Source organism: Pleurodeles waltl, chromosome 4_2, assembly GCF_031143425.1.
Source record: "Pleurodeles waltl isolate 20211129_DDA chromosome 4_2, aPleWal1.hap1.20221129, whole genome shotgun sequence".
NCBI lineage: Eukaryota > Metazoa > Chordata > Amphibia > Caudata > Salamandridae > Pleurodeles > Pleurodeles waltl.
This window is the reverse complement of record NC_090443.1, coordinates 682,421,443-682,449,106: the sequence shown is the minus strand read 5'-3', so window position 1 is coordinate 682,449,106 and position 27,664 is coordinate 682,421,443. Positions and strand designations below refer to the sequence as shown.

At 42.5% G+C, this 27,664-nt stretch overlaps 1 protein-coding gene and 1 long non-coding RNA gene across 2 annotated transcripts in view; one reads left to right on the top strand and one right to left on the bottom strand.

Annotated features, from left to right (window-relative positions):
• Nucleotides 1–27,664, bottom strand: part of COL24A1 (collagen type XXIV alpha 1 chain) — a 713,151-nt gene that overhangs the window by 208,195 nt on the left and 477,292 nt on the right. The window contains exons 26-27 of the mRNA XM_069232264.1: nucleotides 18,187–18,240; nucleotides 4,664–4,717 (exon numbers count right to left, since the gene is read on the bottom strand). Of these exons, the coding sequence (XP_069088365.1) occupies nucleotides 4,664–4,717; nucleotides 18,187–18,240 (108 nt within the window). The remainder of the gene's footprint in view (nucleotides 1–4,663; nucleotides 4,718–18,186; nucleotides 18,241–27,664) is intronic.
• The window catches only part of LOC138293185 (uncharacterized), a 270,652-nt gene that overhangs the window by 95,627 nt on the left and 147,361 nt on the right, over nucleotides 1–27,664 (top strand). The gene's annotated exons all lie outside the window — the stretch shown is intronic.

The window sequence follows — 27,664 nt, the reverse complement described above, 5'->3', positions numbered from 1 at the left end:
CAGTTACATGGTGGCCTTCGAATCGACAAGACGCGCAATTCGTTTTCTAGTGATTTAACCCTTGGTATTCATTGCACGCTACCACTTCTTGGCATTTACATGGTGGCATTCGAATCGGCAAGACGCGCGATTCTTTCCTTGTCTTTAATTCGTGTTATTCATTGTGCACTACCATTCCTTGGCAGTTACATGGTGGCATTCGAATCGGCAAGACGCGCGATTCTTTCCTCGTGCTTAATTCATGTAATTCATTGTGCGCTACCATTCCTTGGCACTTACATGGTGGCATTCGAATCGGCAAGACACGCGATTCTCTCCTCGTGCTTAATTCATGTTATTCATTGTGCGCTACCATTCCTTGGCAGTTACATGGTGGCATTCGAATCGGCAAGACACGCGATTCTTTCCTCGTGCTTAATTCATGTTATTCACTGTGCGCTACCATTTCTTGACAGTTACATGGTGGCATTCGAATTGACAAGACGCACGATTATCTCCACGTGCTTAATTCATGTTATTAATTGTGCGCTACCATTCTAAGGCATTTACTTGGTAGTACTTGAGAAGTCCCGTGATTTATTCCTTGAATTTACGTTGTGTTATTCATGGTGCACAATCCTTCTATGGTGTTTACTACCTATGTGAAAATCTGCAATGTGCGCAATTCATGTTCCAACATTTAGAGAGAACAAAAGGCCAGAGTTTTAGAAGTAATGTTGTGTGTTCCTAATATGTGTTCTCAAAAAAGGATTCATATGGTGGTTCAGAACTTATCCAGATTGTTTTCCTGATTCTCATGCAAAGGAAAGTACTTGAATTTAAAAGTTTCATTCAACCTCTCTTGATTCTCTCAGAGGTATCCAGTCATCTTGACGCCTAGTAATTTTAAGTCTATTCTTAGGTTGTTCATGTTTTCAGAATGACAATGCTTAGAGTCATAGCCTAGTATTGATTTCATGAGATGTAATTTAAATGTTGTGTGTTTTAACCTTTTGCTTCCTACAGGTCTCCTTCCTAGCTGTTCCCTTCCTAATCCCCTTGTCCCCACTTGGACTCTCTTAGAATCTGTGACAAATCTAATCAGAGTATTGGAGCTGTCTTGTAGTGGAAGTGTTGGGAACGTGCACAGACCCCAAGGATCTGGTGACTCTGACACTGAGGTCGAGACAGATTTAATTTTGAGTCAGACAGAATGTCTTTTTCAAGTATCAGCAGCATTGGTGCTGGTATCGATGGGGCAGAAACTGGCATGGTAGATGGTGCCATGCAAGGAATCAGCTCCAGAGTTGGAGCCGAACACAGTCACAGTCCGTGACAAGCATGGACTCTCTGGCATTAACTCAACTGGAGGTTTCGCTTGATCCATGTGGCCTAAAGGAGCTGGCAGGGTGTCGAAGAAATTTAGCATGGTTTCATTCTTTTTGTGATGTTGCAGACAGACCTGTTAATTCAGGGTACATCAGAGCAGTGTATGTATGGCTGTCTTCGCTGTACTTCATTGAGCACTAATGCTTGCATTTCACTTGCTTGATAAAACAGTAAATAAATCCAGTTTTGCTAAATTTATTGTGTGCCAGTGCTGCCATTTTCTGTGCGAAGCTGATAATGATGAAACAATTGGTGGCCTCTGTGTTTTAGTTCTATGCAAATGTTTCTAAAAATGACATGACCAAGATGCTGAAAGGATTGCAGGTGCAAGCCAGAATGCTTGTTAAGGACATAACACTTGCTCATAGAACTATCTATCACTAACTCCACCGACCTCCTAGAACAGCTGGACAACATTGGCCTCATGCAGCTGGTCACAGACCCCACGCACAAAGAAGAACACCCAGAGGACTCTGTATTCACATCCAGTAACAGAATCAAGTACAGTAACACAACGGAAGTCACCTGGTCGGACCACTCTAACATACACTTCACCATCGCCGGACCTCCCTGCACCACCCCCAACTGCTACTTCACCCCTCACGCAACTTGACCAAGGTCACCAGCACCAATGGACCGATAACCCTAAGTGTCACTCAGTGCACCCTCACCACATACTTGAACCTGACAGTCCAGAACTTCAGCACATGGATTACCACCAACCAAGTCGCTCCCATCAAACCGGTCAGAATGCAAAGATCCACCAAACAAGCAAGCTGGTACACCCTGGAACTTAGGATGGAAAAAATACAGATGCAAATAACTGGAAAGAGAATGGCGAACCAGCTGAAACAACATGGACCGAGCCACTTTGAAGTCGGGCCTCTACGATTACCACTGCCTGCTCAAAGCCACAATAAAGTAGGCCCTGACACACCAGATTGAGACCAGCACCAACAAAACCAAGGAACTCTCCTCCATCATCAGGGACTTCACTGGCCCATCAGCCACCGAAAATGTGATCCCTTCCTCACAAGAACTCTGCAACGCCCTAGCCGAACACTTACAAGAGAGCAACCATCTACAGAAACTTTGATGCCGAACCCACCGACCCCCCAACATCCGATCAACCACCGATGCTCACCACCCACTCACCACATGGGAACAACTCAGCACTCTGAACACAAACACTCTTATGAACTTCATCCACTCAGGAAGACCCACTGACCCATGCACCCACTGACTTTTCAATCTCGGAAGGGAGGAAATTAGCCGCCAGCTCCCCAACATCCACAACACCACCATCGCCACAGCCACCTTCCCCGATGCCTGGAACCATGTAGAGGTAGGCCTGCTCTTCAAGAAACCCCCTGCAGACACCAGCAAGCTCCAGAAATACTGCCCCATCTCACTGCTCCCATTTCCCACCAAAGTCCTAGAGAAGGCCATCTACCTCTAACTCACAGAACACCTGGAGAGAAACAACCTGTTGGACCCCCACCCAATTAGGATTCTGGGCTAATCACAGCACCAAAACAGCCCTGATGGCTGCAACAGATGTCATCCGCACCCTACTCGGTAGGAGTGAATCAGCCGCCCTCATCCTACTTGACCTATCTGCAGCCTTCAACACGGTCTCCCACTACACACTCATCGAGGGACTGCGACAGACAGGAATCACAAACTACGCACTAAAGTGGATGGCTTCCTTCCTAATGGGATGCACTCAGAGAATCTGTCTCCCTCCCTTCACTTCTCAACCCAAGAGCACACTCTGCAGCGTCCCCCAAGGCTCATCCCTCAGTACAACTCTCTTCAAAATCTACATGACACCACTCGCAGACATAGTCAGAGCCAACATCATCTTATACGCTGACGACACACAGCTCGCCTTTTCGGTCTCAGCGGACACCACCAGGATGAAGACCAACTTCCATAACTGTACGAAGAATGTCTCAGCATGGATGAATAATAACTGCCTGAAACTCAACACGGACAAAACTGAAGTAGTAATCTTCGGCAGAGCTCAGACCCACCCTCACTCTGAAAGACCATGCCTGCAACCTCATTATCACCCTGGACAGGGAAATCTCTATGAAACTCGAAGTCAACACTGTCTCCTCATCCTGCTTCCACATCCTTTGCATGCTGCGCAAAGTCTTCAAGTGGCTTCCCACAAGCACCAGGAAAACAGCGACACAGGCCCTCATCACCAGACAACTGGACTACAAGAACACACGCTATGCATGCATTACCACCAAATTTATGAGGAGACTCCAAATGATCCAGAATGCAGCAGCCAGACTGATCCTCAACCTTCCAAAGAGGACCCAGATCACCCAGCCTCTGACTCCCCAGCATCTGGCTCCCCATCCAGAAAAGATGCAAATTCTAACTCCTGACCCATGCCTAAAAAGCCCTCCACAACCCAGGACCAGCCTACCTCAAACACCTGCCTCCCAGGAACCTCCACTCACCTTGCCCTTGCAGAAGTACCACGCATCCACCGCTGCCACACCAGAGGATTCTCTTTCTCCCTCCTCACCACTAAGTACTGGAACACCCTCCCCTTCTACCTCTGCACCTCACCCTCACTCACCCACTTTTGTAAGGGACTCAAAACCTGGCTGTTTGACTGACTCCACAGTACAGCAACTGGATACCTTCATGGGTGATAAGTAGCTCTCAATAAATACTGATTGATTGATTGAGATTCCAATGCACATTCTCACTAGAGCCTTACGATCAGAAAATAACACTCATCACTGCCAGTCCAGGTAGCCGGGTGTTTGATTATATTTCTATTAACTAAGTTCAATAATTTACTTTAGGTTGGTATATACAGATTAATTTAAGTCCTGACATTTAGGAAAGAGATCAAGTGATGATGTTCTATTCAGGCTCATAGTTTATGCTCTATTAAACAAAACATTTTAGAACAGTATAACCAACAGAGAAAGTACTTTCTAAAAATTAATGGAAGAGTATACTGTCCTTGCCCCATTAGGTAATTAACATGCCAAATACACCAGAGGGTGATATGAATGAGGATATAAAAAAGTGGTAAAAAATAAATCGGAAATATAAATAATCACAATTGTTATAGCAGTGACAAACTAGAATGCCCATGAAAAATTATTTTCCTGCTTCATACATTTTGGATTTCTTTTACTTATTCCCAATACTTTTTAATGAATTTCATAGCATTGTCCTATTACAAATTACTTCAATTTGCAAAAAATAGAAACACCGAAGTAATTTTTCAACCATTTAATAAAGGCAAAGTGGCTCTTACTGGTAAACCTTCTGGACCAAGTGTTCCAGGGATGCCAGGAGGTCCTGGATAACCCTAAAATCAAGGTATAAAGAATATAAATGTTATTTCTAAAACAAAAATACAAGATAGGAAAAATCAATGCATAATTGTCAGCTCTTACAACTAATGAGATGTGCTAAACATATTCACAAGAAGGCAATGCAAATTTCAATATTCGCCTGTACTATAAATGCATACACTCATCTGTTATTGTGAGAGGAGCTGAGCCCTTTTGTAGACTCTTTGACTCATCTGAGGAACAAATGATAAGCAATGTGAATATGTTACAGCTGAATGAGCATTCTAAAATATAGAGAAAATAATGCAATAATATGCAGAATTAATGGGTAGACTTTAGTGGAAATAAATGCTTTTAAATTAAATGCAAAGATTTTAGTAGGCAACCATATTTACTCGTACTTGGCCTTAACAGTTATAGCAATGCTATCTGACAGGCTAACATGCCAGAAGAATGATGATTTCATATAAAATGTTTATTTCCTGACCTTCCAGTGGACATGCTTTCATTAGGAATAACAAGTGCATAAAATGTTTTTGTTTAACTCTGAATATGTTTACACTTACACGATGATCACTGTTAACTAATGAATAGATTTTTGTGCAAATATTTGGATATGCGATTTCCTAATTGTGGTTCCATGGGAATCGCAATTAGGGAATTGCAAATCCAAATGTAAGAAACTCCACTGAGTTTCTTTTGTGATTCCCAGTGGGTCGCAAATAAACCTGCCTCATTAATATTAAGGAGGTAGGTCGCAATTTGCGACCCACCGGGAATCGCAAAAATCACAGGGATGGTGTCCTGCTGGTGTCAGCAGACCATCATGTCAGTGATTGCTTTTAAATAAAACAATCATTTTTTTTAAACGCAGCCCATTTGACTTAAAGGTAAACGGGCTGCGTTTAAAAAGAAAGAAATGAAATGTTTCAGTTTCATTTTTGATGAGTAGGCAGTGGTCCGTGAGACCACCACTGCCTGCTCTTCAAAAACGTTTTCGCATGCATTCACAAAGGTGAAGGGGTCCCCAAGGGACCCTTTCCCCTTTGCGAATGGGTTAGCACCAATTTGAAATTGGTGCTAACTGCGATTGTTTTGCGACAGCATTCACGATCATAAAACAATCATACATACCATTTAAATTTGGTATTAGGAAGGGAAACCCCGAACACGCCCGTTCCTAATACCGAATCACAAAGCACGAATTGCGATTCGGTAACAAGTTACCGAATCACAGTTTGTGCCTTGTACATCTCAAAAAGCATTTTTCTAGTCGCAAACGGGCCAATTTTGCGAATCGGCCCGTTTGTGACTTGAAAAATGTTTTGTACATGTGGCCCTTAGTGAGATAATGAAGAAGCTTGCACACGATTTTACAAACAATACAGATTTTCTGAAGGCAATGAATGGTGGGAAAATCTCTGAGGATTAACATTGTACTTGATAAGAAATGTTTCACATGACATTGCTGTCTATGGACTACTGTTTTCCTGGAGAGAAGACGAGGACGGATCCTGTTCTCATGAGTCATGGAAAGCTGATTGGGGACTGAAGACAGAAGCAGCAACATGTTGCAAAGGTTTTAGATCATGATGTCTGTAATAGTGTGTGTTCCTTGAGTAGGTTTCCACATGCCACTTACCACTTCCCCTGTCCTTTCATTCACATAGCACGTTGTTCGTGCTGAGACTGTACTGAGTTTCTTGAACCTCCCTTTTTTAGGAAGTTTTTCTGTAATTGATAATTGAATTACTGAGCTGATAATTTGACACTGCAGCTTTATGCCTGTTGATCTCTCTAACTGGAACTCTTTATGGGTTCTAACTGACACCATTTCATCCTCATTCCTAGAATAGGGATTCTTTCCTTTACGGAACATCCTTAATGCACTTATTATGATTTACTGATTACTTATTTTTTAATCATTGATAAAACTATGATTGATATCAATGAATTTATATGCTGACTTAATAAAGATGGATTAATAAAACGATTTGAATAATAAAACCCTTAAAACGTACAAACTCTCATTATTGACTGAAAATAGAATTGAGATTATGATGACAATATAATTTGATGTACAGTTCCTGGTTAATCTCAACTAACAAAGATCCTTCAGCCAAGTGAAACAGCTGGGATTTCTCTCCAATGAGAGGTAAATTCTTCTCATAAACCAATAACTGGGATACCCGTTCCAACACAGTAAAGGCTTCAGATTTACAAAGTCTTTGTCAAAAATGTGTAGTGAATTACAGAATATCAAACAACTTTAAATAGCTATGCCTTACTACTAGAAATTCAGAGTAATTCAGATGTTAGCCAAGAGTAAGTGGTGCGTACTTTCAAAAAACTGTTTGTGTTAATCAAATAGCACTGGCTTGTTCAAAAACAGAACCACTTTGACCACTGTTTTTGGATTAAAAGGGACATTTTTCAGAGGTGGTGAGTAATAACGTAGTCATATCTTTCTGTAAGGGAGTTGTAATTGAGATGATCTTGATATGCTTTGATATAAGCAAGGATGATTCAAGTGCAGACAACATTATGGATTCTAGGAGTTAAATAAATGAATGAAGCTATCTAACAGATTTCATATAATCAATAAGAAAACACTTCGCATATCATCCATATAACAAATGTCCTCCTTTATGTACTTGTGCTTGTATTTATTTATTTATGTCCTCCAGTTGCTTTAGAACAGACCAGAGTCAGCGGGAAACAGAGAGCTTTACAGAGGAAAGACAGAGTTACAGGATATAGAGAGGTGCATAGATATACAGTGAGCATTTCATGATTGCAATTTAAGTGCTTGTGGCAAAAACAGATGACAAGATTTTGTTAATATTGTTCTGACCAATACTAGACCTCAACAAAGCAAACAGAGCACAACAGGTGAGTGAGGAACATATGTGAGGTACGTTTAGTGCTTATTGTCAAGCTATACATAAACATTATCACTGCCTTAGAATATAATCCTGTTCATAGTTTTTGCATGATAGGCTAAAGGAACGTGTGAGCAGTCTTGCATTGCAATTCCTTGATCATGTGGTGAAAACGGCTTCTATTTCTTGAAATGATGCTGTGAAGTATATGAAATAAATATCTCTCATTCTCTCTACCTCTCTCTCTCTCTATATATATATATATATATATATATAGCTTTAAAAAAACTTGGAAATGTAATAAAAACATACTTAATGTTGAGTTAAGGTAACTTCCACAACAGACCTGCAGATCATAACGTGCTTTAATTTTTCTAGCTGGTATTCATAACCCTCATTACAGTTATACAGAGCAGAACGCCCTTTATTTTTTCAAATAAAAATCATGTGGGAATCCATGGAAGATCGGTGATTTAATGTTTCAGATGGCTCTAAAACTCAAACTCTTCGTGCCCAGATTTGAACACTTTTGAAATGCTAATTTCTCCTAAACTACTGAACTAATGTACACCAAAACAAGCATAAACACTTCCTGGAGTAACGTTCTGTAGACATGCAAAATTTGGTGTAATCCCTTTCAGTCATTTCTTCTGTATCAAGTAGTAAAACATCTTATGAGAAATATAATGGCAGATGTCACTTTTGGGACTCACATTCATTTTCCTCACCTAGTAGATCTCAATGAAACTTGTCACGATGGACCCAAACTAATAGTAAATCCTTTTGGAACACTTCAAACAGATTCATCAAACAGCGTAAAAGTTATTAGGAAAACAAGGAATGGCTTTTCAATGGAAGCTCTGACCTAACCATTAATACAGAGGTGCTACCAGTGGCGCTGTAACATATGTTAATCAGTTTGTTGAGTGCAAATCAGGCCACTATTTTAGGCATGCGAGAACTGCCCTTAAATGGGGACTCCGATTAGAAGACTTACAGAATTAATCATTATGAACTTTAATAGCAGATGTAGATTTAGGTATATTATTAAATGTCTGATGCTGTGGATGAGGATACTTGGAGTCCTAATTGCTTACAGACATCATGTGTTTCCAGTTGTATGCTAGCCCAAAGCAATATCTGGTGAGATGCCTGGGTGCACAAATAGAGAGTGGTATACTTAGGGTGCGCATTCAGAGAAAGATCACTGAAGAGTTAGATGGTATTGGAATGTAATTGTTTTGGGGCAACAGATCATTTTGTTGCAGCGCTTTAATGCACCAGTCGAAATCGTATAGCAATTCTTTTTTTAGCCTTGAGAGTTGTGGTTGGTGACTTAAAAGTTGAATAGGCTTTTTTGATGATTCCTCAGTTTTCCAAAGGAAAGACAGTGCTGGGACATCAAAGCTCGGATTATGGTTTTCTTGAAATGCATCAGTCTGAAATGAAGTGGTTCCCTGCATGCTGTTCTACCTTAGTGATGCTGGTATGGTTCTAAGGTGTCTTGATAGTATATGACACTGAAGTAGGTGGTCCTAGTTAATAATTTCCTCTAGGACTGTGCTGAGATTGCATGTGCACATGCATTTACTTTTTGTAAGAGACTGGGTGAAAGAAGACATTTCCAGGCCCATTTTGAATGTTAAAGGCTAGGTCAACTTTAGAGTCAAACTGAAGAAAACTAAAAAGATGGAATGTCTGCATTAATCTCCACCACTGGTAATTTACTTGTGGATCACATGCCAGTACATCATCTTTTTGCCCACCGTGCTATGTCAGGCAGGAACCAGTCATATATAAATAAATCAGCATTGGTCATGCTCCAATCGGAGCAGTCTACTACAAACTGCCAGTCCAGGTCACCTCTGAATGGGAGCACTAGTAACCCCAGGCTGGGTTCAGCCTATATGGGTCTCTCCTGTAGGGTGTATTAGAGTCCCATGTCCACATCTAGGCATACCCATCACACTTAATGCACTGCACTGAAGAAACAAAAATTGTGATGTGTGGAATGCTTGGATTAATCTCAGTCACTGGCAATTACTTTAAATCATTATTTTGCACACCATGCCACCTCAGACAGGAACTAGACATATGCAAATCAGCCTTGCTTCTGCTACAATAGGTAATTGCAACCCGAACTGCCCCATACTCCCCTCTAAATGGGAACACAAGCAACTCTAGATCAGTTTCAGCCTATTCAGGCCTCTTTAGTTTGGTGCTGTTTGAACCTATGGCACACAGTACACAGGATCAGTCTGGAGTTGCTTGTGTGTTGGTTTGGAGTGGACCTCATTTTTTCACAAGTTTAGAGTCAAGCCAATCCCCAAGTCACTTATTAGTGTATGACTAGTTGCTTTTACTTTGTATGCTGTTAGCCAGGTCTAGGTGGGGCATTTGAAGCAGGAGGATGATTTAAACCTAGGGGCTGAGTCTCACATAACATCCTAATCCAGTTCTCATTTTCTGGCACACAGTCTTTTAGGTGCAGCATGCTTTGCAAGCAGGTGATACTTTGAGGTACTGTAGTGTGTCACTGGCATAATAATGTATCTTGATGTGCAAGCTGTCAAAAAAGACTTTAGGATTCTCTATTAAAGAGAATCAGCACATGTGGTCCCATGTTTGGTAACACAGGTGTCACCTTCGATTTAGGCAGGCTGCTGGAATAAGGAGAGGCAACCTGCAAATCTACCACAATGCTGGCAATGGTTTCCTTTGGGATGGGTTATGACAAACATTTAAGATTAGATACAACACATTGAAATAATACGAAGTGTACAAGCTGCTATGAGACTGATAGTGCTAGCGGTCCTTTAATAAGAAAATTACTATCTTCTTTAGCTTCAATCAAATTTAATGCGTGAAACAAAATTTGGTATTATATATATACAAAAAGGCTTAAGGCCTTATTTACGGATTGGCAGATGATGCCTCATCTTCCAGTTCTGCACTTCCCCTCACTTCATTTAGAGATGTGGAACCACTTGGCAAACTATGACAAAGCCCCAGCTGACTCCTCCATCAGAAACATTTAGCTGGCTGTTCGATTACAGCATCCAGAGGCATACGCGTCTTTAGGCAGGCCTTATAATGCGGTTGTTTTCGTGTTTGCTACCATTATGTTACTCATGGTGGCCGTGAATAGTGAAAAAACGAAGGACCCCTCAGCCACTGGCAGAAGTCTCCCCGCACGGCAGCCTATTGTTCTTCCACTTCCAGACTAGTTGGCTGAATCTCAAGATACTGCGGAAGACTCACTGGTGGAATGCAGAGGTCGGGCCCACCAGGGCGAGAGAGCAAGTTTTGATTCTGTCGGAGGACGATGATAACGCGTATATTTAACACTTTATACAACCACATCCCTAGGATCATATACTGTTAGAGACAATCCTAAATTTTGCCTCAGCTTCATGTTATATCTTGGCAGTTCATGATACATCCATTTTTATTTATTGAAGCAACTACATGATTGTTACATCTTGGAACTTCCGATTGCAGTTCAACATAGTTGTTTACTACGCACAATGACGGTTTACATCTTAGCACTTGCAGTGAAGTTCAATCCTACTTTTTCAATCATATATGTTTCTTTACATTTTGACACTTCTGGCTATGGCCACCTCTAGTTCTTTACTTCTTTTGGATGCAACCCATCCTTGTGGCTCACTCATCTACATATGATTTTTGGATACATCTCAGCAGTTCTAGCCATGGCACATCCTAATTTTGCACTCATCTGTTTGTTACATCCTACCCTGGTTGTTTACTCATCTACTTGGGCTGTATTATACATTGTGCCCTGGGAGTGCTTTGTGTGCCTCCGGGGTACGGTGGTACTACAGAAGGGATTGCAGATGCTTAAACAGCCCCTTTTGTAATCCGGATAGCGCTGGTGCATGCGTAGTGCCAGCGCTATCATGAGAGGGCATTCCCTCAATTGCATGGGGCAGTGGCATTATACAAATGAGGGAATCTCTTTGCTTCTTGCGCCCGGGCTGCATTACAGATGCTGGCACACATGCAAACAGACCCTTAGGAGGAGCACTCACAGTGAGTCACAAAAAGGTGGTCAGTGCACCTCCTGAAGGCAGCCTTCTGAAAGGGAGGAAAGTGGTCCCATGGACCCCCAGATATCCCCAAAGCAGGTGGGTATAGTCACTCAGTGCACCTACCTGCAGGCGGATCTCTCCCGCTCCTTCAAAGTGCACGAGGCATGCTGTCTTCACTGCGAAACTCAGTGATTCTGAAGCAGCTTCTCTGTATTTTACTGAAGTTTGCCCTGGGTGGGGGAGGGGGCAGCACATTCATCATAACGGGGCACACTTTCCTTGTTTATGCCCGGCGCACCCTCTGTGACGTGTGCCTTCGCACAAACAAACAGGGACAGTGTACCCTTTCAGTATTACTGCCCATTACATCCTACCCTAGTTGTTTACTCATCTACCTTTTCTTTATACCATACCCTAGTTGTTTAATCATCTCTATGTTTGTTACACTCTACCTTAGTTGTTTACTCATCGACATGTTTGATAAATCAGTTACTTCATTCTTGTGCACCACAGGTCTGTTGAATTTCTTTGGTTATTTGTTTGTGATCTTCACAATGTGAAGACGCTTTGTCTACTTTTTAGAAAAAAATCTATAATATGTTTTCATTAGGTTGCGTTTTCATTTTTACACAACAGCAAAACCAAGTTCATCTAAAAAAAAAAAAAAAAAAAGGTAATTTAAGGACGACCCAACACTCTTCCTGCACATTACCTACTCTGAGTCTCTCAACCGCTACAACTGTAATGATGGGGCGCTATGTCACCTTGTCCCTGGATTTAGCAGCTTGTGCGTATTACGCAGCTCCAAACACACCAAGGTTTTCACTTTTTATTTAAAGTTCTTTCAAACTAACATTGGTGGAGAGTTAAAACGGTGCTGAGGATTCTACTGGTGCCCATTCTACGGCTGAGACGTGTTGTGCTTCTCTTGCTTTCTCTGTGAGAAACAGGACGTCCCTTATAACAAATGTTGAATCATTGCAGAGCGTGACAAACGTGGACAATCTTGTTCCTAAAATAAATTAACTTAGCACGTGTATGATTTCTCTTTCTGTTCCGGTCAAACAGACTTAATAGAATTACCATCATTCGTGGTTATTTAAACGAATATACCATATGCTACAATATGCATATTGAATTAAACCCACTTCCCCCTAGTTCATTCATAAAATGTTCAGCTAAGAATAATTGTCTGAGTCACGCCGTGAAACAGTGAGAATGCGAATCTTGGCAAGTGACACTGACAACTTCCTAGGCCATCCTTCTGAACTTTAAAGAGCTGCTGACTCCCACAAAGAAATCTGTTTATGTAATCAGAGATTCCACATCGTCCAGCTTCCTAGCAGTTCTGCCTAATGTATAGAGCATAAAGAAAACGTTGACAAGGTTTGAAGCGACCTAACCTTTAAGGATTGTATAGGCTTATTCAAATCCTATAATATGGGTAGTTTACATCCACGTATGTGTCTAATTTATGGGTAAATACACATTGCCTGACATTTCATTGGACTTTTACAACAGTCTACATGTGTAATTGCATACTATTTAAATGACAAAGGATTTACACCCTAACCCTATATGTCCACAATGTACTAATTTGCTTCTCTGCATGCTATTTCTTCGCATAAAATCCTGCAAAAAATCAGCACAGAATGGCCCACTATTCTGCAATGTCAGCAACACTTAAAGCCTGGCTCATATGAGTGTAAGTTAGATGTTCTGATAAGAAACAACTGACTGTCTCCTGTGTAAGCCTCCGACACTCTCCTGGGAGAACGTGCTTCTACCTAAATATATGTACAATTGCAAAATGTATGCATTATGCAGGATTATTACACGCACCTCACTTTCACTTCACCTCAATATGTGTAATATGGCCTTGCAAGCCCATGACACGAGCTATATTTACAACTTAATTGTCAAAATTCTAAGCCATGCACAGAAAAAGGTTGAATGGATTAGGCCTTCAACTACAAATGTCAAGAGTCATTCTAGATGATGTAAAACTACTGCTCCCAGTAAACAGTAACAGCAAGCACTTCAAAATGTGGAATAAAGCATTAGTACCGCATTTTTTCGCCCACTCCATGCTGCGAACCTAGGAACAATGTTTTTTGTTCTCTGCATAAATTCCATTCTGCAACTGATGAGTCCTCATATATTTCTCTGCAATCCGGTAACTTTCTATATGGTTCAGGGTTACCATCGAAAAAACTTGATTCAATTTATGAGATGGGTTGAGGTACTGTGTTCTGATCTAGTTCCCAGATTGCTGACGTCGATGATGTGCTGAATACGTTGTCCAATGGGAACTCCAAAATACAGGCTTTGGCAGCAAAGGGCGTAGTAAGAAAAATGGGTGGTTTTGAAATGAATGAATGTATGATTAAGCAGTTTCAAGTCAGTGAAGGCAGTAAGGTTACGCAATCGTTGGCAGATAGAGTAATTGCTAAATTGGCAGCACAAAAATACTGTTCAGGGGTAGTGTACAACATTTGAATTTTCCGGCCAGACTAAAAGGAAATGCTAGCCAAGTGATTTCGCTTTGTTCACCTTTGGACACATTTCACTCGCCTTCCCTTTGGAGGACAAATCTTCGCTGGATTTTGGCAGCAGATTGCAGGAAAGTTGAGTACCGCGTTTGTGGGAGTCTAATGACGAATTGAAAATGGAATCATGGATTTAAATATCATTTCTCATTTTTTATATAATAATGCCTATAAATCACTCTTAAAACATGTGCACGCCAGTTCAAAATGTTTAAACATTACAGAATAATTGAAAAGTGTAGCTTAGTTTGCTGGGTTCACATTCAATATATCAGATATTTGCGATGCTGGCAATAAGAAAGGACACGGATTATAAGCAACATTCTGTTACATTGTTGCACTGGTAACTAGTGCGATAATAAATAAATGGCAAGAACTCAATGGAGAATATTCAGGTGTGAACGGTGGTGAAAATGTGAATAAGAAAGTGAGGGTTAAATGGGATGAAGGTTCTATGTTGATGAGAAACTAGAAAAATGCAGAAATTAAATGGCCAACAAAATGAGAACTGGATGAGAAATAGATTCAGAATTTAAGAAAGTTGATGCTACCAGAAGGACAGCCAAACACACAATAACGGAAGAGGGCGGTCTAAAACATTCACTTGGCGATGGTGGGTGAACAGTAGTTTGGAAGAGGCAAGTGATAGTGATTCGGCAATAATGAGTGACCTGTGGGGTTAGAGCCTGTTATATGGGAACTTGATAAGAAAATATTCAGCTCCTGTAAGAAAAGACACAGCCCTCTGCCCCCAAAGAAAAGGAAGAATGCTTTTTCACTAAATAAAATACTCAAAAGCACGCTGGAATTAAAGAGTACCAAGCAAGGTTGAAAACAGAAATAGGGGCTTTAGAAAGAGTGCATGTCTTTGGGGACAATAACCATTGTCTTTAAGAGTCCATCCAACACTATACATTAGATTTAGGGTGCCTGAACCCAATAATGGTGCTACAGTGCTGTGTACAAAGATAATGTGTCTACCTATGAAACTCAGTCCAGTGCCAACACTACTAAACTTTATTGGCTAGGAATTGTGCATTAGTCATTGTCACAGTAATCACCTTTTTAGGTCTTGGCTCTAGATGCCATGAATGCGCGGTCTCGTACTAACACATGATGTATCTACTTCTGGCCTTACTGCCCGCCTACAGGGTCCTTATCTGCTTGTACCATCCTCGCTCCATTTTTCCTTATCCCCATTTGACATGGGCAGGGCTCTTCCGGTCTTTAGCCCTCCCCGAGAGCACCGGCCAAGCGCGATAAAGTTATGCAGCAGCCACATTTCACCTATTGTTTCAGGACTACTTTTTTTAAATGGTGAGTGGTCCGCCACACATTAGGAGCACTGTTGTTTGAATTAGCACCAAGCGCCAATTTTTCCCATACTTGCAGCTTTCTCTGCAGGCTCTTTTTGTTTCATTATTTTGTTTTTTTTTAGGTTTTTATGTAGATTGAATTCAACCTGAAGGTATTGCAGTGCTTTTCACGTTACATTACACAATGACACATTCATATTTTTGTAGACATCGGGAGATTACGTGATTTTCCCACAATCACAGAATGTTGAGCCAACGCTGAGACTTGAACCTGGAACCCTAGCTCCTAAACCAGCAGCTCAGGCCATTACTCCTCATCCTCTCCTTCTAGAGACCAAAGCCCAAGGTCCCCAGGGTTGGAGTCCAGGGCAGGCGTCAAGTGGGTGGGGGTAGTAGTGGGTTTTGGGAATGCGCAGCAGCGGCATGCTTGTTCTCAGCTGTTCCTTATATACGACTTGTGGTAAAACATACCAGAGCACATGGTCATCCTCACCCAGAGCTGAGCCACACCCATGGTAACAAACCCCGCAAGCACTGTAAAAGGCTTACACGTGGCCTCCTTCACCCACCGCTCTTCGTTCACATGTACGCCTGCCTGCCCACCCATATCAGAAAGGCAGGCACAGGCAGTGGAAAGAGCTCATTTTGAATGTTTTGGACATATGTTAGAACAACATGGGTAATGCAGTGATGTGACTTTTTACCACAGTGTGTATCACGTGCCAGCACAGAGCACTTTGTTTTCTGCTTTTAATTTATTGAGTACATGCACTGAAGAACGGAATTATTTTATTGTTCTGATTTTTGTAATAAAATATATTCTCATCTTCATTCTCCAATTCTCAGTAACTGATATAGATTGTTCCCGCAATTTGCGGATAGGGACCGTGGTCTTCTTTAATAAGGAGGCAGGCCAGTGGCAAAGCCAATATAAACCAGCACTGGCAAAGCCAATAGGTCTCGGAGCTCTGAGAGCTATGGGCGTTGACAGTGTTAATGCATTTGTGTGTATCAATAAGAACAGCTCTAGAGCCCTACACAAATACATTTACACTACCAACGTCTATGGCTCTCGGATTGCCGAGACATATTGGCTTTGCCAATGCTTGTTAGATACTTTTAGTTGCCAAGATATAATCTTTGGATACAGGAGACCGATCTTGTGCCAGTTTTTTCTTCATTCCCACTTATCAAAACTGTGTGGTGCTGGAAAAACAATATACACCTGAGGCCGCTAGGGCCCTATGGTATTACAGAAGAGGCTGAAGATGCTTCTGTGGCCCTTTCTCTAATAGTAAGTGCTGGTGCACAAGTAGGAGGCGTGGTTACATACAAATGTGATAAACCCTTTCAGATATCGGTGCAGAGGGAAACAAGCCATTAGGCGGTGCACTGACAGCCCTTAAAGGCAGTCCTCTGGGGAAGTAAAGGGCAGCCTATAGACCCCCCAGACAACCCCCTGAAGGCGGTTGCAGAGGGATCGCTACCTTTAAAGTCTATCTCTTTAAAGTACAGGTCGCTGTCGCCTGCACTGTGAATCATAGAGTGGCTGGTAAGCAGCTGCTCCATATTTCACTGAATGCAACTGCCATGGGGGGTTATGCATTAGTTTAAAAGGGTGCACTGGCCCCGTTTTCTCCTGCCACGCCTGCTTAAAGATGTGCCATAGTGCAACCTGATACAGTGCAGTCATTAAAAAATTCAGGCCCGGGATATTTAGAAATAAACAAAAATCTGGCCTTTTCACTTTTCAATAGTGGGTTACATACTGAGTGACTTTTCGATGGTAACCCCTGAACCATATGGAATGTTATTGGATTGTAGAAAGCGAGATGAGGACACATCGGTTGCAGAATGTGCTCTATAAAAAAGGCAATAAACTAACAATAGCATGACAGACCATCTTTGATTCAAACCATTTGTATCCTCAGTTGTTGCCTTTAGCCAAATGCATATGTTTGGGAATGTACTTGTTTATTCTCGACGTCTCTTCTCATACTGCCCGGTGTCATTTCTTATAGCTCAGCTGGACTTCCCAGGACACTGTATGCATACGATATATTTGCATAGGAGATGCATACAGGCTGAATTTGTATCATTAGGGAAAAATATAAATATGAGTGGAAGTCAAAGACCATATCCAATTTCAAGGAAGAGGGCAAATCAGCCACCGAGACTGACACACCCATTAGTATATTGGCTTATCATGTAAGATGAGACTGAAAAAGTGTGACTCACTCTCTTCGTCCGCCGTAGGTTTCGAATGCACACATCATCAGAGCAATGTGTTTAGGCAAGTCCATTGAGGCACACCATATCATTTCTGACCAATCAAGACTCTCCATTTCACAATGTCTGACAACTTAGCAATCATCACTTAAATACAGACAACATTCAATGTACACTAACAACAAAGAGGGCTGCCAATGAGGTGTGAACTTCTAGTGTTAAAAGTTGTGTTGTACCTTCTCCTCAGACCTGCCTCACTAGTGGAACTCAAAGTCGAATCTGTAAGTGATAAAGGCATAGAAGCGTGCTTAGCACAAGACATGAGAGATATATGTCCTTCTGTGGCAACTCAATCATCAACTTTGATAATTAAAACAAGCATCTTGTCTTGGCGCCCCACCCCCCATGCCCCACACACCGCAGCCAATTCGTGTGTCCAATGGTGCAGGCCTTACCACAATGCCTTTCTCTCCAGGAGGGCCCTCGGGACCTGGGCTGCCACGTTCTCCCTTCGAAAAATAAGTACACAAATATTTTATTTAAAAAAGTTTACTTTTTAGTCTTACAACTTAGTAAATTAGACATTTTTGTTTTCTTATGTTCTTATTTTAAAGAACTAGTAAATGAAACGCACCTTAAAAATGTAATACAAAAACTAAGTAGCACGTTTTTCACGGTCCACGCACACAGGCACTCTATCTAAATTATTTAATGGACGCATTTTATTAAAACATGATACTGGGGCTGTTAATGCGGTGAGTGATTCATGGGACGGTGCATCCCACTTACCTACTGTAGGTTTGCGCTCACATACCTTGATGCTGGCGTTATGCACGAAACACGTGCATGTAAAAGAAAAACAAATTCCTTCATTGACAGCATTTTATGCATCTGTTGATGGATTAAGAGTCAACATTACATTAGCAGCTGTACATCTGCATCTGTTTAAAGGCTTAAAAGCTTCATGAAGTTTCAGCCGGGAGGATGGACATAACAGGCGCCGACCACTGCTAGGTGCTCCAGATCTTGGGGGATGCCTATTCCAGGTTGGTGGGTGAACTACTGTCTTCGGGAAAGACGCTTCTAAGTGATACCATGTGTGCAGTGCACACATGCACGTGAATCAGTCATTCCGAAGACGCAGAGCTTCGGCCCTCTGGGCAGATTTCCATGAGCACTTCAAAACATACGCGGGAGGAGGGTGTAATTTTCCATTCACCTTACCCTCCCTGTCATCATAGAAGACACTGAAAAAGGGTAGGACAAAACATTTATCAAAGTTCATTGGCAGTGGGCGGACCTCGTCTTACAAACTCAGGGGTGACCTTTACGAGGAAGAATGTCATTTGCACACTGTACCTTCGTTATAACAAGAGGATCCATATTCACAATGCAAACTTTTATGCTAGATCTGGGCACTTTGTAACATGTTTCAGTTCAGACGTCCCTCTAGGGTTCTTTCTATATCTTTGCTTCTTTTCTTAAATGTAGATCCAACCCTTGCAAAATATTTTTTCTAAAATGTGGCCTGGACTTTTCCCCTCTGTTGACTGGTTGTTCATTTGACGGAAACTTTGTTATGAGGATGGTGTCACACCGGGTATTAGAGCACTGGCAGGCTAGGGTCCCACTGAGGGCAGGAGTAGCAGCGGGGCATTTAATGGCTGATATAGGCCGGCTTCTCTAGCATTCTAATGGTTCTTCTTTGCTTCTCCCTCCATTTCTATACCTAAGTCCAGTGCTTTAAATGGGCCGGCACGGTCAGGTACGGAGGGCCGGCACTTTTTTATTTTGAGAGGGAGAGTACCTGCACTTCCCAAAAAAACGTAATACTTTTAACTGGAGAGTACCGGCACTTCTCAGAATTAAGTGAGCACTTCTGTTTTTCTATTTCAAGCACTGCCTAAATCTACACCCGACGGGGCCATATTTTGAATGCTGCATTTAGGGCAGGATATTTAATTCTGAGATATTTCAGTATCCAAGCACCTCCCATAATTGGGTCCCCCGATCTGATAAAATACTTCAGAGAAGAGCCTCATTGTTTTTTTTTTTTACATTTTATACGAGCTGATTTGGCACTGTTTATTTAGCCCTGCTCCCCTGACTGAAAGCGCCTTCACACCAAGCGATTGATGACACATTTAATGAACGGGCCTGCGGCGAGAAGCTGATTGCTTCAGATCAAACTGCCGAGCTGCAGGTGTTAGCCTGAAACAGTAGCGCTAGAATACAACCCAGAAACGCAAGAGACGAGGCAGCCAGGAAGGGTTTAGCCAGTGACGCTTTCCAGCTTTCGTTGGAACAAGGACTGAACCGAAATGCTCGCCGCAATGACTGCATTTTCGTCTCTCATAACCTGAAGGTCCTCCTCGGCTTAAAAGGTGTGAACGCGGGACTCGTGTTGTCGAAGAGTGAGTCGTATTTAAAAACAAAAAATACAATTTATTGAGAGATATAGGGCCTGATTATAACCTTGGCGGACGGCGGAGGCCGTCCGCCAAGGTTCCGCCGCCAAATGACCGCACCGCGGTCACAAGACCGCGGCGGCCATTCTAACATTTCCTCTGGGCCGGCGGGCGCTCTCCAAAAGAGCGCCCGCCGGCCCAGAGGAAATGCCCCTGCAACGAGGACGCCGGCTCAGAATTGAGCCGGCGTAGTTGCAGGGGTGCGACGGGTGCAGTTTGCACCCGTCGCGTATTTCAGTGTCTGCATGGCAGACACTGAAATACTTTGCGGGGCCCTCTTACGGGGGCCCCTGCCGTGCCCATGCCATTGGCATGGGCACGGCAGGGGCCCCCAGGGGCCCCGCGGCACCCCCTACCGCCATCCTGTTCATGGCGGGTTTCCCGCCATGAACAGGATGGCGGTAGGGGCTGTCAGAATCCTCATGGCGGCGGAGCGCGCTCCGCCGCCATGAAGGATTCCCCCGAGCAGCGGTAAGTCGGCGGGAGCCCGCCGACTTGCCGCTTCTGACCGCGGCTGAACCGCCGCGGTCAGAATGCTCGTGGGAGCACCGCCAGCCTGTTGGCGGTGCTCCCGTGGTCGGTGGCCCTGGCGGCCGGTGTGTTTCTATTGAAAATACTAACCCAGCTTATCGGAAAAGTTTGGTCTGCATGTTCACAGAACTATTGCAACAGGGTTGAAATCGCAGTCAATCCACTGCAGAAGCCTAATTTTCAGCAACTTCTTTTCTGGAATTGAACCGTATAAATGATAACAATGTTCCAGTAAATGAGCTTTAGAAAGTAATAACGCCTGTTCGTTTCACGAGTCGACCTGGCAGTAGTGTTTTTTCTTTAATAACATTCTAAATGACGATCAAAGAGAACAGAGGAGTTTTGTATTATTCAAAAGCAAACTCAGTCTTAAACATCGATTGGACAGAGCCTTGGATTCGCAGATTGCCTCTCAGAGCATCTCTTATATCTTCTGCAATATCCTCGATCTGTCTGCAGCGTCCTCACGTCACTAGATTCATGGTGTATGGACTGTGATGAAGAATACAACATAACTAACCATTTTATGGTAAGAAATTCACTTTCTCCAGGAAGACCCTGCACAGGATTATCAGATTCGAACACCAGTGGTGCCCACCTACACTCAGAGCCTAAATTAGAAAGAATACAAATGTTTAGCCTCTTCAACACGGGGATAGTCGGGGAACACGGAGAAATGTGTGAAGGAACTGAAGGAAAGCTCAATCCACCAGATAATAATCCACCCCTCTTCCCTCTGTAAGAGGATTCTTTTTATAATATCTTTCATCCAACACTCTTTGTGGTGTCAACATCTGAACAATGCCCTTTCAAGAATACAGTGCTTCAGGTATTGGAGATATATTCTTTGTATGGTAATCTGGGTATCCTACTTTTTGACTGTGGGAAAAGTGTTCCCCTTTTGTAAACCAGCCACTTGTCTTTTCAGAGACAAATCCATCCTGCTTGAGACTATCACTGCAATTAGAACAATGCAACAAGCGACTGTGGTTGCAGCTTGACCAGGGCTCACACCCCAGTCAACCAGTAACTCAATTTCTTACTGTTGCGTTTTCATTATTAAGAATCTGGTTGTGCTCAGTAATATGTGATGACTTTCTCTCACTCATTAGACTCACATGCCAGGTGCATGCGTAAGTTTGTCATTTCATTGTCCTGTTCCGGAACTCAGGTTGGGACCAGCACTTGCTGCATGTTGGATCACAAGGACAACAATGATAAAGACCATGGATAGTTTGAAGAGCAGTTCGGGTATCTCTTGGTCTACATCCTACATGACCTCTTGCACAACAACTCCAGAAAACCTGCCTTGGATGGGCACGTAGTCTTCCAGCATGCACAGAGAGTTACTCCTCTGTGACAAGCATAAAATAAAATTTGTTAGTGCTCCAGTGAACTGTCAATGGAGCTCAGGGTTTCACACTTATTAGTTCCTAGAGTGACTGTGTGCCTCCGTACTGTGGTTGCCTTATTCCTTAGCTATAATATATTCTGTTTGTGACTACTTGGCTTCAGGATCGGGTTTCTTCCATCCAGGAGAGTCAATAACATCATTACACTGTTAGTAGTCCTGGCCCCTTGACTCTTGTGGCTTGCTCAACTCCTCCCCTCCTCCTTTTGCATGGAGTGTGTAGTTTTAGTTAGGCTGCCTAGAAGGAACAGACTATTTGGCTCCCAAACATGGTCTACTGCTCTTCGCTCTCAAAAAAAGGAGGAGGGAAGAGATGTTCACCTTTTCAATTTGGGGTCCTTGTGTATGCCATTCAAGGACTCTGTTTCAAAAGTGGTGCCAAGAGGGACACGCTTGGAATAGGGTCAGTCAAAATACACTAAAAGCCAAAGATGGATCAGACTGTGATGTCTCCCAAAATGAGCTGGGATAGAAGCAATATAAAGAAATAGTTGAGGCAGTTTTAAATATTATCTGGAACAGGTGGGGCCCACCAGCACTTGTTTTTGGAGATCAGCACTTCTTTTCCAGCATCAGACATTTACTGAGAGCAAACTGGGGAAAATACACAAAGTGGAAAGATGGAGAAAGAGAAAGACAGATAAAAAGTTGTAAAGGGATAAAGCAGGGATCTGCAAGGGGTTTGGAGTGTTTGGTAGTGGATTAAAAAGGCTCGAGGTGGATTCAAGACTACTCATCCTTTGAATCTGGCACTCCAACAGCAACGTCCACTGTTTCTGAGCAGAGTTTTGGGGATTGCCACATTTGCTTTTAGAAATTAAGCACTCAGCAGTACACCCTGGGTGTTTAACTTTGCAGTAAATATGCTATGCATGATCTCCTGCACAGGAAACACTCCTGTCTAATGAGACAAAATGTCAAAGTGATTCTCACCCCAGCAGAGGTACTGCTACTATTCCAAAGCACAGGCACACCCCTGAAAGAAGTGATGCATTCCCTTGGTTCATGCTTATGCACATTGCTCTATTGTCAAGAAGGAATCTGTGGAAGTCTCTGACTGACGGCCAGCTGGCATGCTTCATCTGATAATAGGGAGAACATACCTGTAAGTTCTTATCTTGATGACCCGTTGGGTAAATCCTGGGCACATTGGTCTCCTGGAGAAAGTGATGGGCACTGGAGTGGTTGCAAGCATTTCAGCATTATAAATTTACTTAACTGTAAAGGAGTTACCCGAACCCCACAAGCTTAATGGCTAATGTTCTATTTTAGTTTGTACATTTTGAGAAGTGATGGTGGCAACCATGACTCCCCATATGAGGCATATGAGGAGATTTAACATGGAATTTCTGAAACTAAGTAGATAAGGAAAAGCAGCAGAAGGGGTGATAACTCAATTACTTTCACATATTGATGAATAATTGGTATTTGTGAGAGATCCCTGATTAGCAGTGAGCCACGTCCTTTTTTCTATTAAGTAAGGCCACGCAGCACCCATAAGGCCTATTCTGGAATAAATGTTCCACAAATTACCATAATGTATTAATCGCCGCTTCTTACACAGTCTTGTTAAAACATATAAAGAATCAGATGCAGCATCACACTTAGACGATTTCGCTGTACTGTATCAAGCACAATCTAACACCCAACAATTCTTGGATCTCCCTGCAATCAGAGATGAAATCCATGCTCTTGAACCAAGGGTGCACACACCACTGGTACTAGTAATCACTCCAACCTCAATGATAGAATTTAATGATAGCGCTACCGTGGTAATTTGGGCACGAGAATACTTAGCTAGGGACTCTTGTTGCTTTCTTTCCTCTGGCCTCTGTGGGAGCCAGTGGAGTCTTTACTGTCACCTTCCTAATTTAATATTTAGCTAAAATTGATGAGAGACAAAATGCAACCATAAGGTTCAACGAAATGAATGTACTATTCAATGTTTTCTGTGTCCCACAGAGTGGAAATGGTGCTGCACTTTGCAAATATCTTGTCGAAATTGAGTGGATGCAATCCTGCTCAGTTGAGTGAAAATAAACTCTGGAAATTAACGTGTTTATGTCAAAACTACGTCTTCTGCAGTGATTCTCATAAGTGTCTTAAGATCTGAGATCAATCAGTTGAAGTTTTCGTTTCTACATGAAGGCTTTTGGTTTTGGAGGCTGTCACGCTATTTGTAGTTTTCTAAACTTGGTAAACCCATACCATACCCATACCGTAGGTTATCAAGATTTGTGTTAATTTTCCTCATGCTTATGCTTCCATTTTTTAATGGGGTATCCAAGGTTTAATTTAAGAATACCCACCCCTTCCTCTGCCATCAAGCATGGATGTTGATTGTTCGTTGTAATTACATTCCTATCTACAATCAACTTTCACTTATGGAAAGTTTTGTTGAAGTTCTCTATTTGCCTCATTGCACTTAAGGGACTGTCTTTCAGCAGCAGGGCGTTTAATTTGTCCACGGTGCCTACAAAGAACATTATTTATTCTTGTAAAAAAGAAGTATTACTTTGAATGACTGAGCATATTTAATTTAACCTATCAGGGAGTTAAGAATGGTCATGAGATTAGACAGCTTTAGATGTCATTTCTAAAAACATCTGCATTATTGCTTACTTCTGGTGTTGCTTACAAACTGCACAAAAACCTTGAATTTGTCACACATTTTGAAGAGAGAACGAGCCAAGCCTAATGCACTGTATTAATTCCGAAAGTAAATTCAGTTTCAGATTGATGACCGTGCTAGTTTCCTTATCAGCAACCCAAATGTTCTGCACAGAGTCTAATATATGTTTTGTCTATTCCCAAAACTCAGTCTAATTCCTTGTAAATCTTTTTTTACCATATCAAATGCACCAGGTGCAGTAATGAGTGCCTCTAGGAGGAGAGCTGTAAATGGCACTAGATCACTTCGACAAAAATGTTATTTGCCTAATTAAATCTGACATTCAGCTGAGGAAAGGCTTCCTGTATTCAAAACATGACCTTGGTAGAATTATTCATGAACAAAATAATCTAGCATATCAAGCCTGCCAAGAGATTCTCTGGCTTTTATGTCTGCAGTTAGATATTGAGAATATTAGCTGAATCACTTTTTCAGCAATGTGCAAATCTGAAATTTCAAAGACTGGTGGGTTGTTTATCTACCTCCCTTTCACATTCCAACACTTAGACAGAAATGAGAGAGTGAAACGGCAAAAGAGCAAGGCCCACACTTCTAGAATACAACATAAATTAACAGTACCAACTGCTTTAGACAGTTGGTCGGGCTCTTGTTCAACTCTTTCCAATCTTCTTTTGATGTGGTGGGACACTTAGAAAGTATTGCTTCACTTCTGTCCTGATGTGTGACTTCCATATAATTTCTGGTGCCATAGAGATTAAATACACCTTAGACAAGTGGGTGGCGTCAGGCTGACTTCGTGATGGAGCGTAACCGGATAATGATAAAATGCCTTCTTCAGGTCTGCTAAAGCGAAGACCCCAAGGGCCCCATAAACCAGATTAAAAAACGTGTACTACTTAAAAAACAAAACTTAAAGGGTTCTGCGTCTATGTCCTAACGAAATAGGCTTAGACTCCAGTATTAACTGTAAGAAGAAATGATTTACAAAGATCTGTTTCGATGAGGACCCATCTAATTTTCAAACAGGATGTGTTAATTAAACGTAGTTAAGTATCTATTAGGAAGCGGATTCCTGGAAATTACCAACTTCATTCATTCAGCTTCAAGGGAAAAGCAGAAGAAGATTCTTTAATTTAAAAAAAATGTAAAAGGGATGTGTGCAACTAGACTCAGAAGCTAAGCACCCTATTCCTAAAATAAGTTTAGCAGCTGAGCCATTTATTGTCAAAGAGTACAGACAACATGGAGCTCAGACAGCGACAGTAGCTTGCCCACCTTTCACTTTTACACCACTCCAACTTTCTAAATGTTGCAAACATGGTCTCTCAACAGAGGTGGTTAAGAGTTGGGCTAAACAAACCTGAAAGAAGCTGGTGACCGAGGACTAGTAAGGGACTCAACCAAGGCGATAATGAACATCCAGAGAGGCTTGTTGACAGAGGGCACCTACAGCCTTAGCGATGTGGAATGTCACAAGTGCTGCAGCACCTTTGCAAAAAATGTTTAATGCCCATATTAGAAAGCAAAATGAAAAGTAATACAACAGGGGCCATATTACACATAGGACACACTTTTGCTGTTTGTGCCATGGGGCACCTTTCAAAAGATGCACGCTGCGCAAACAAGGAAAGTGCACCGTATTAGGGTGAATTCGCTGCCCCCAGGGCAGCCGTGAACTCCTGCTTCCCTCAGGGCAGCGCATCTAAGAGAAATACAGAGCAGCTGTTTCAAAGCTGCTCCGTGTTACTCTGTGCAGGTGGCTCCCCGCCTGCACTTTTAAGTTGGATTAAAGATCCCCTTGCAGGTGGGTGCAGTAAGTGATTGCACCTGCCTTCAAGGGGATGTCTTGGGGGTCCATAGGGCCCCATTGCCCATCCAACCTTTTATGTGGCACACTGTCTGTGCGCCTCCTGACAGCTTCTTTGCCTCTGCGCCAATGTCTATAATGCAGCGTGGGCACAGAGGCAAAGGGATTCCCTCTTTCGCATGCGACCACACCCCCATATTTGAACACCCTCTGGTGGCAGCACTGCCACTATATGTGCGCCAGCACTATCTGTATTACAGAAAGCGCCACACAAGAGTCTGCAGCCCTTTGTGTAATACCAAAGTGCCCTGGGGGCTCACAACGCGGGCCACATGGCGGCTGCACACCCGGGGCACATCTATAATATGGCCCCAGGTGTGAATGGTGAAAGCACTCATGTCTGTGGAAGACCACCAAAGCATCTAATATAAAAGGAGACAATAGTCTTGCTTGTAGCTAGTGTGCAGGTATGTGAGCCAAGCATTCATAGTGCAAACCTTGCTACGAACCATCTGAGTGCTGCATGGGAATCATGGAACAACGCAGGCATATGGTCCTTAGGGAGATGGGAGGGAGAGGAAGGCATGTCTGCTGGGCCCTGGTTGGGAAGAGAGGAGGAGCGAAAAGAGCATGGATAAAAAGCAAAGGCTGAGAGTGAGAAGGGATTCTCAGAATACGCTATTGGAGCAGCTCCATCTCTAGTGTGCAGGGCATAGAAGCTGGTATTGAGAGAGATGAAAGCTCAATTTGCAGGTTATTCGTTTTAATCTCAGCGGGTTCCCTGAGCCTGCAAAACACGAAGTTGATAATCTGATTTTGGCAATCCTTAACTCTTTTATTCACAGTGTTGAAAAACAGCAACACTGTTGTAGTAAGCACTATATGAAGGAGACATTGACAAAGCCAATAGGTACTTTGCCACTGCTTTTTGGACTGATGCAAGAGCCTGCATGGCCCTTCAAAGACAGCCGCCGAGGCATGCACATGCATCACAATACACGCGTGCTCCGAGACCCCTGCACACATACGTCATAACTCCCTTTGGTAATCTTGTTATTTTTAATTTGCCATAGTTTTTGGTAAA